Raw genomic sequence first — 9,524 nt, 5'->3', positions numbered from 1 at the left:
CCCCACATCCAGGCCGGTTCCCGCTCTCTGGCTGCGCAAGGCGCGGGAGCACCACCGAGGGTTGCCATCCTGTTGCCGGTCCCCGGTCCGGTACGGGGGCAACACTGAGGGTTGCGATCCGTTGCCGGACACGGAAAAAGACAAAAGACAAAAAAAAAAAAAAAAGAAAATTGCTTTTGTAATAAGGAACAAGTTATTAGAATTTTAAAGACAAAATAATTATAAGAATATTTAATATGTGTATGGAAATTCTGACTTTATAGTCTGTTCACTTGTTTCTCCTAATTGTCTTGTGATAGTGACTGTAGTTGTATTCCAATTACATGGGAGGGCACATATAATCAATAAACCCTATAGCAAAGATTCTAATCTATGTTTTGACCAACTTTGGTGGCTTTTATAGTGGCTATTCAATTCAGACTTCAATAAAATGTATTAATATTATTTTTACAGTTTTCTAGAGGGAAAGAGAATATATCTATAGATCCATCCTTCAGCAGGACTAATATTATCATTCCCCTTAAAGAACTTAAAGTTTCTAATTAAAATACCATACACAGTCTTAAAAAGCAAAAGACATTTTGTAAAAGAGAAAATTAAAACACGAGGCATTAAAATAATTAAAATACCTCAACACAGATGTGATGCATTCCTCCAGCCTTGTTTTTCTGCAGAAAACCTGCAACTGGACTGTCATTTCCCAATGGATGAAGCAATTCTATCTTGGTATTTCCCAGGTTGACGAAAACAACAGATACTCCATGTTCTGGAAGAGGGACCGCCTCACTTACCTGGGCCCCCAGAATATTCTTATAAAATGCCATGGCCTTTTCCAAATCGGGCACTGCTATGGCTATATGATTGAGTCGGCCCAGGTTCCATACAGGACCTGCCACCTGATGCGAGGACTGTGATGTGGAAAAAGCCCTTACTGTTGGAACTGGAGTTTGGAGTCTGGAAAAAAGCCCTGTAAAAATGGAACAGCCATTGATATCCTCCTTTTGAGAATTAATGCACTTCTAAATTTTATTTTAAAAACTAAACAAATAATACATATAAAAATTCATTATTTATATACCTATTCTTTTTAATTATAACATTAGATCACAGGAGATAAATGGAAAACTTATATCAAAATTACCCCCTCTGTTCTGCCCATCTAAATAACTGTCTGGAATTAAAAAGCAAATTCTGAGCTTCAACTAGATTCAGAACAAAGCATCACATTTTTCAGAACAACATATTTACTGGTAACACAAAGGCTAGCTGCATATTAAGAATTACTTGCTTTTCTCTGCATTTCACAAGGGGTAAGTTTGAATGTAATAATTAAACAACATACATTTAATGATAAGAGCAAGCAATTCTCTTCCCTACCTATACCCATTTTTTTAACCTTATATTTTGTAATAAATTCATTAATGGCATAACCATAAGTACTTTTTTTTTTTTTTTTTTCCTTTTTGAGACCTGCCGCACTGCACTCAGCCAGTGAGCACTGTGAGCTCACCGGTCATCCCTTATATAGGATCCGAACCCGCAGCGGGAGCGCTACTGCGCTCCCAGCACTGCACTCTCCCGAGTGCGCCACGGGCTCGGCCCCCATAAGTACTTTTTAGTGTGTACTTTATTTGAATGATTATTAACTAAGGAAAATATCTAATGGAAGGGGAAACAAGTAAAGATACAAAGGGTATTTAACTTATGAGGATTTCCTCTGAGGGCAGATTTTTTTTTGTTTCTTTTTATAACTTCGAAGGATTAGAAGTAGAATTGCTTCTGAAAGTGAAGAAAGCCCCTTTCACTCAGTAACAGAAGAGAGCTGCAAGGTGTTCTCCTCACGTGTTACTCTGCTTCCCCATTGCCCCAAACACTGAGCCTTAAGAACTAGATTCCCCACAGAATGAAAATTCTATGCATGTATGAGGTCTGAATATAATCTTGTACAACTACATCACTTAATTAAAAAAAGTATGAAATAGCAAAATGAAGAACACATTTTAAACAATAGGTTAGTTAGCTCTTAATGAAAACCACTTTAAACAAACAGTACCTAGTATCACAGAGCTTCAGCTAACAAAAAATAATTACCCTTAACTAAAATTTTTTATAACGATGAAATTAAAGCAACACTATTTTATTTTATTTACATTAAGAACATAAACCTGATGCATCATAAATCAGTAGAAGGCAACATTCAGCCTAAGATGGTCTTCTGCTATGCCCCAGTCTATACCATTGATTACTGAAATACCAAACATTCTCATCACCACTATGTTAGTAGGCTGGGCTCTACGGACTCATCACGTTATCATCAAATCCAAGCATATTTCAACCCAGTACACACATCCAGAAATATAATTAAAATTACTTTCCATAAAAATAATACCTAATCCTTGAGAGGTGATGTGCTCTGATATTTTCTATTCTATTGTATTTTATTTCAGTTTTTTAAAAATACTGGTATGAGGGGTCTTCAAAAAGTTCAAGGAAAATGTGTATTGTGAGGGCCGGCCCGGTGGCGCACTGCTACAGTGCGCCGCTTGGGAGCACGGTGGCGCTCCCGCCGAGGGTTCGGATCCCACATACAGACCGGTTCCCGCTCACTGGCTGAGCGAGGTGTGGGCGCAGCACCGAGGGTTGCGATCCCGTTGCCGGTCCCGGTCCGGTACGGGCGCGACACTGAGGGTTGCGATCCGTTGCCGGACATGAAAAAAGACAAAAAGGAAAAAAAATGTGTATTGTGAAAAAATAATGCACGATTTCAAAAATTTTTTGCACCACAATAAACTTGTACTAATTTGTTATAACATGTCTGAACAGGATCTAGTTTGAGGCACAAAGAAGGTTCAGACATCAGTTTGAAAAAAGCCCCTGTCAGAGCAACATGAACTCTACTAAAATTGAAGCAAGAACAAACATCAGATTGATGGTGAAGCTTGGGTGATAAAATGGTGACATCATTGCTGCTTTGTGAAAAGTTTATGGGGACAGTGCCCCAAAGAAATCAGCAGCATACAAATGGATAACTCATTTTGAGATGGTACAAAACAATGTTGAAGATGAAGCCCACCACAGCAGCAGACCATTCACATAAATTTGTGAGGAAAAAATCAATCTTGTTTGTACCCTAATTGAAGAGGACCAATGATTAACAGCAGAAACACCATCACAGACATCTCAATTGGTTCAGCTTACACAATTCTGACAGACAAATTACAGTTGAGCAAACTTTCTGCTCAAAACTACCAAAACTGTTACACCCAGATCAGTTGCAGACAAGAGCAAAGCTTCAGACGGAAATTTTAAACAAGTAGGATCAAGATCCTGAAGCATGTCTTCAGAAAATTCTATCAGGAGATGAAACACAGCTTTACCAGCACAATTCTGTAGACAAAGCACAATCAAAGCCATGGATACCAAGAGGTGGAAGTGGTCCAGTCAAAGCAAAAGTGGACCAGTCAAGAGCAAAGGTCATGACAATGGTCTTTTGGGATGCTCAAGGCATTTTGCTTGTCGACTTTCTGGACAGCCACAGAATGACATCATCTGCCTATTAGGAGAGTGTTTGGAGAAAGCAAGCCAAAGCTTTAGCAGAAAACTGCCTGGGAAGGCTTCACCAGAGAGTCCTTCCCCACCACAACAATGTTCAAGCTCATTTCTCTCATCAAACAAGGGCAGTTTTGCTAGAGTTTTAATGGAAAATCATCAGACATCCACCTTACAGTCCTGATTCGGTTCCTTTTTTTTTTCTTCCAAATTTTATTTTATTTTGTCAATATACAATGTGGTTGATTATTGTGGCCAATTACCAAAACCTCCCTCCCACCTCCCTCTCCCTCCTAACAATGTCCTTTCTGTTTGCTTCTCATAACAACTTCAAGGATTTGTAAAGAGAACCCATTTTTCTTCTGTTAATAATGCAAAAGACTGCACTGACATGGTTAAATTTCCATGGGGGGGTGGACTAAGTGCCTGGTATCATCACTTACAAAAGTGTCTTGAATTCGATGGAGCTTATGTTGAGAAATCAAGTTTATATTTTTTATTTTTATCTTTTAATTCCATTTTTCCACAAACTTTTTGAAGTCCCCTCATACTACCCACTAATCTAATTTGCTGGTTTGTTGTGTAGATAGTTGGTGCAAAAATGTAACATAGTGCCAGACATATACAGTAGGTACACGCTTTCTTCCTAACTTGGCACTTTCTTACTAACTTCCTAACTTTCTTCCTAATCGCAGATTAAGGGAAATACTCGTCCTCTCACGAAGGAAAGAAGAGAAGAAAAAGACCAAAAGAGGAGCAAGTGGGACTGAGTTTCTGTCATCACTGATTCTATCCAGCCACTTAAAAAAGAAAAAAAAAATGTGGAGAGAACACAAGGAACCTTCCAAATCTATCTGCTTTTACCTTTCCTGTTTATGTACAAGGTGATAAATATATTATGGCACGTGGAAAAAACACTCCTTTTTTTTTCGTCTTTTTTCTTTGTCTTTTGTCTTTTTTCCGTGTCCGGCAACGGATCGCAACCCTCAGTGTTGCCCCCGTACCGGACCGGGGACCGGCAACGGGATTGCAACCCTCGGTGTTGCTCCCGCGCCTCGCTCAGCCAGTGAGCGGGAACCGGTCTGTATGTGGGATCCGAACCCTCGGGCGGGAGCGCCGCCGCGCTTCCCAAGCGGCGCACTATCCAGTGCGCCACCGGGCCGGCCCTACTCCTTTTGTTTTCTTTACATCACTGACCTTCAAGCATTCCCATCAGGGTACTGTCACGCTTGGAGTCCAACTTAAGTTTTTTACAGGACTTGCCCTCCTTTCTAGTTTCTCCCCCGTCTCTTACAGTCCGCGGTGAAGTAACACGCACCGTCCCTCTGCCACTGCCTGCATTTGCTTCTATCCCAGCCTTGCTTGTCCCCATGGGCAGCTTCCCTCGCCTTTCTGGCCCGCATTGGTAAGGGGCAACACCAACTGCCCGTAGCTCCCATGGTGACAGTGAGGCTCCCAGGCAATAAAGAAATCCCCGTGCTAAACTGAGGCGTTACTGGCAGGTGCCTTCTGCCTAAAGTGCTGACAGCGGCCGCGAAACGCGCCTCGGAGGAGCAGAGCGCATTAGACCCAATTGCCTTGGCCACCCAAGGCCTCCTGAGCCTCCTGGCCTCCCTTGCCGCGCGCCCCGCCCCACGGCGATCCCCACGGCGCCCGCTACTCACCTACGGCGCTCGCAGCCGCCGCCGCCGCCATCCTCAGCACGCGCGCCATCTTGGGAAGCGACCCGCTAGATCCCGACGCACCGCGGACCAGGAGCGGGAGCGGCCGAGGGGCGGGGCAAGCTGGCCAGGGGACGTGTTTACGTTCCCGCAGGGGCTGAAAGTTGTCTTTCTTCTGTTACGATACAACGTTGTTGAAGCCACCTACTGCATCTAAAGCAGAAACTTAAAGCCAGGGCGCGTTATGGGCCCCCCAGGGATACAAAACAGAAAGTTCGGAAAAAGTTTGAAGTCTCTTGGGGTACCCATGGCTGATTTCGATTTCCCGCCCCTCCCCCTCCCGCGCTGCCATTGGCTCTGGCAAGGGGTGGGTGCGGAACCTGGGCGCCTCGGAACCTTCGGCTCATAGCTCTGGGTTGCACGAGGCGCGTCTTTACGGCGCGGTTTCCGGGCTGCCTTCTCTGTTCTCTGCATGCGACGTTGTATGTGCAGTTGGAGACAGCGATGGCCCCGCGGTTTTGGCGTCGGCGGACCCTGGAGCGGTGTTTGAAGGAGGTCGGTAAGGCTACCGGTCGGCCCGAGTGCTTCCTCACGTAAGTGCGCAGAGCCAGAGCAAGAAAGTGCGGCGCGGGTCTCTCTTGGGCGCAGGTTTTAGGCCCCCGGCAAATCCCGGAGCTGGGTGAAGGTAGGGGGAAGTGTAGATCACTTTTCTCCAAATTGTCCACAGTTTATGCTCCACTAGACTATCAAAGTCTTAAAAATTGTTAAAATCTATACAGCGCGGATCTCTCAGTTGCGTGCTGTTGACTCAAACTAAGCTCAATTATTAACACCCAGAGGCCTCCCTTCAAGGTTACGCCGCCCCATTCCTTTACACACACACGCCGTTGGTTGCTATTTCCTCCCATGTGCCCCCAAAGCACCCAGTGCTTACCTATCATAATACTTCATTGAAAGTATGAACTTGTTGCTTACCTGGCTACCTCGACTGTACTTATTGAGAGTTAGGACTGTCTCATCTTTCTTTCCAACACAAGCATTTTGAAGGTATTTTGTTGAAGAACTTCAAATATGATCTATGAAATTATGACTCAGGTTTATATTTCAAACCCCGACCTCTCCCTTGAGCTCCAGGCTCACGCGACGACAGCTGAGTTTTATTTCAGTAGCACACAGCTGAGAGGTCTGCACTGTACAGCTTTTAACAATCTTTAAAATTTTGATACTCAGCATCTCAAATTCACTGTGTCCAAAATAGAACTGTTATTTCTATTTACCCAGTTAAACTCTGCCCTCCCCTGAAGTCAACTCCCCATGCTCCACCACCCGAGACTTACCTATTTCACCAGTGGCACTTCTGTCTTTCCAGTTGCTCAAACATACAACTAGGCTGCTTTCTTAATGTCTTCATTTTTCTCTATCCTACGTCTAATTCCTTAGCAATTCTGTCAGTTCTAGCTCCAAACTATATTCTGAATCTGCTACTACTCGCCATATTCACTGCTCTAACTCCAGCATAAATCTCCATCATCCTTTGCTTGGAATGCTGTATCAGCCTTCTAATACTCTAACTTCATTCTTTTTTCCTCTATAGGACATCTTTCCAAAGTGTAAATCATTATTTCATTCCTCTGCGAAAACCTTCTGATGTCTTCTCATTACACTTAAAATGGCTGTCTTTGAGCCCAGCACAATTTGGCTCCCAAAAGCTTCTCCAACCTCCCCTTCTGCCTCCTTCGCCACACTGCAGCCGTGCTGGCCTTTCTGTTCCTCAGGCTAACTTCCGTCTTAGGGAATTTGTTCTTGCTGTTTCTTCTGCCCAGAATACATGTTTCCAGATCTTTGTAAGACTGTCTCCTTATCTGTAGGTCTCATCTCACATACCACATCTTCAGAGATCTTACTTGACTAGCCAAAGCGAGTATTGACCATTGACTGACTGAATGAACAGAGTGGTACATAATGTAGCAGAGTTAAGAATTTAAGGCTGACTTGCTATATATCTCTGGGCAAATATATCTTTAATGGTTTTTCTGCCTAACATCTATACAGCGGATTCATTCAAATTTGATTTTGCATAAAAGTTGGGCTTTTTGTTTTTCTTTTAATTCAAGGTGTTGTGACATTATTACCTATAATTCTAAATCTCGTGTAATTCCATCCCCCCAATAGGATTCAAGAGAGATTGGCATCAAACTTCACTTCTTTAACAAAAATACTTTATGACTTTAATAAAATATTAGAGAATGGTAGGATCCATGGGAGTCCTTTACAAAAACTTATGATAGATAATTTTGATGATGAACAGATTTGGCAACAACTGGAATTGCAGAATGAACCAGTTTTACAATACTTCCAGAATGCAGTTAGTGAAACAATTAAAGACAAAGACATCAGTCTTCTCCCAGAGAGTGAAGAACAGGAGGGTGAAGAGGATAGCTCAGAGATCGAGACTGATGGCCAAGAGGATCTAGAACAAGATTTGGAGGAGGAGGAGAGGGAAGTATCAGACATGGATGACGATGGTCCTAAAGGAGGTGAGAGAGCTAAAAACTCAAGCAAATTTGATCTGAGGAAAAGGCCGGTCTTCAGTGATGAGGATTCTGACCGTGACTTTGATATCAGCAAGTTGGAACAGCAGAGCAAGGTGCAAAACAAAGTGCCTGGGAAACCAAGAGAAAAGTCCATAGTAGATGATAAATTCTTCAAACTATCTGAAATGGAGACCTTTTTAGAAAACATAGAAAAAGAAGAGGAAAAAAAAGATGATAATGAAGAGGAAGATTTTGATTATTTTGAAGATATTGATTCTGATGAAGATGAGGGAGAGCTGTTTGGAAGTCAAAAACTTAAGGTAAAGTTTTGAGAGAGCAGAGGAGAGTTATTCCTTAATAACTGAATGACTTCAGAAGTTCCGAATATTTGGTTGCATTAGATATACAAAAGAACTTTATTACTGGAAAATATGTTTTTGTTTTCCTAATGAAAAGTGCTGTATTTCCTTGTATAAGTGTTTTCATATTATGGGGATGAAGATAATGACCTTGAAGAAAGTGAAGACAGTAAACAAACTTTCTTCCTCCTCAAATTAGGTTTTGTTCTGTTTCTCTGGGAGAGATTTAAAGCACCTCAAAATTCACCAGGGTATAAGTGAAATATTTAGATCAGTTGAAAAAAATTCACTGGAAAAATTAAACCAAAGCCATCATTTCCTTATCACAAAACACTTCTCTTGTTAAGTAGCTTAAGAACCATAATCACACATGTTAGAGATATTCGGAATTTTCCCTCAAACATATATTTTCACCCAGCGCTAAAAATAATTATGAAAGGAAGGCATTTATATACTTTATGTAGACAGGGATATATTAGAAATATGCATGTAGTCCAAAAAGTTCATGGAAAGATTCATATCATCTGTTAATTCTGTATTTCCATGAACTTTTTAAAGTACCCTTGTAATTATAGTTGGAAAATTTAGAGATATGGAATATTGTGCCCTAACAAATCAGTTATAAATGAATCTGTACTTCTATTCAGTTATGATGTTCCAGTTCTTACTGTTTTATGATAGTGCTGTTGGTTGCCTACTTCCCCTAGTAACTATTTTTGGCTTATAGTGTTAAAGCTAGAAAGCAATGTATGAATACAATACACATATTCATGTATGCATGTTTTAAGATAATTTTCTATCCTTAATAAAAAGTTTTAAAGTCTTTTCATTTTAGTCAGGTAAAAGTTCCAGAAACTTGAAATACAAAGATTTCTTTGATCCAGTTGAAAGTGATAATGACATAACAAGTGTTCATGATGATGAACTGGGTTCAAACAAAGAAGAGGAAGAAATTGCTGAAGAAGACAACATTTCCGAAACGTAAGTATTTTAAACCATTCTTTACAGCTAGAATTGCCCAATCATGTGTTAGTGTTCAATTAGATTCTCTAAGATCGAATAGTAGATTCTCCAATTTCATTCTCAAGAAAGCCAGAACGTCTCTGAATTTAAAGGTCTTCTTCATTAGAGATCGTTTAATGAAGAAAAATATTACTGGCAGTCTCAAGCAAACCTTTATTGTAAGGAGTTTTTTTTGTTTGTTTGTTTGTTTTTCCTTTTTGTCTTTTTTCGTGACCAGCAACGGATCGCAACCCCTTTATTGTAAGGAGTTTTTTTTGTTTGTTTGTTTTTCCTTTTTGTCTTTTTTCGTGACCAGCAACGGATCGCAACCCTCAGTGTCGCACCCCTACCGGACCGGGACCGACAACGGGATCGCAACCCTCGGTGTTGCGCCCACACCTTGCTCAGCCAGTGAGCGG

The 9,524-nt window shown here is 41.5% G+C and overlaps 2 protein-coding genes across 2 annotated transcripts in view; one reads left to right on the top strand and one right to left on the bottom strand.

The window, feature by feature from the left end:
• The window catches only part of MCEE (methylmalonyl CoA epimerase), a 17,075-nt gene extending 11,832 nt beyond the window's left edge, over positions 1-5,243 (bottom strand). Inside the window, exons 1-2 of the mRNA XM_008568548.1 lie at positions 5,218-5,243; positions 630-967 (exon numbers count right to left, since the gene is read on the bottom strand). Of these exons, the coding sequence (XP_008566770.1) occupies positions 630-824 (195 nt within the window). The 5' untranslated portion in view covers positions 825-967; positions 5,218-5,243. The remainder of the gene's footprint in view (positions 1-629; positions 968-5,217) is intronic.
• A 464-nt stretch (positions 5,244-5,707) lies between these two features.
• The window catches only part of LOC103587132 (U3 small nucleolar ribonucleoprotein protein MPP10), a 23,541-nt gene continuing 19,724 nt past the window's right edge, over positions 5,708-9,524 (top strand). Inside the window, exons 1-3 of the mRNA XM_008568547.1 lie at positions 5,708-5,803; positions 7,383-8,064; positions 8,939-9,084. Of these exons, the coding sequence (XP_008566769.1) occupies positions 5,715-5,803; positions 7,383-8,064; positions 8,939-9,084 (917 nt within the window). The 5' untranslated portion in view covers positions 5,708-5,714. The remainder of the gene's footprint in view (positions 5,804-7,382; positions 8,065-8,938; positions 9,085-9,524) is intronic.

Source organism: Galeopterus variegatus, unplaced genomic scaffold, assembly GCF_000696425.1.
Source record: "Galeopterus variegatus unplaced genomic scaffold, G_variegatus-3.0.2 Scaffold422, whole genome shotgun sequence".
NCBI lineage: Eukaryota > Metazoa > Chordata > Mammalia > Dermoptera > Cynocephalidae > Galeopterus > Galeopterus variegatus.
This window is presented reverse-complemented; position numbering and strand designations above follow the sequence as displayed.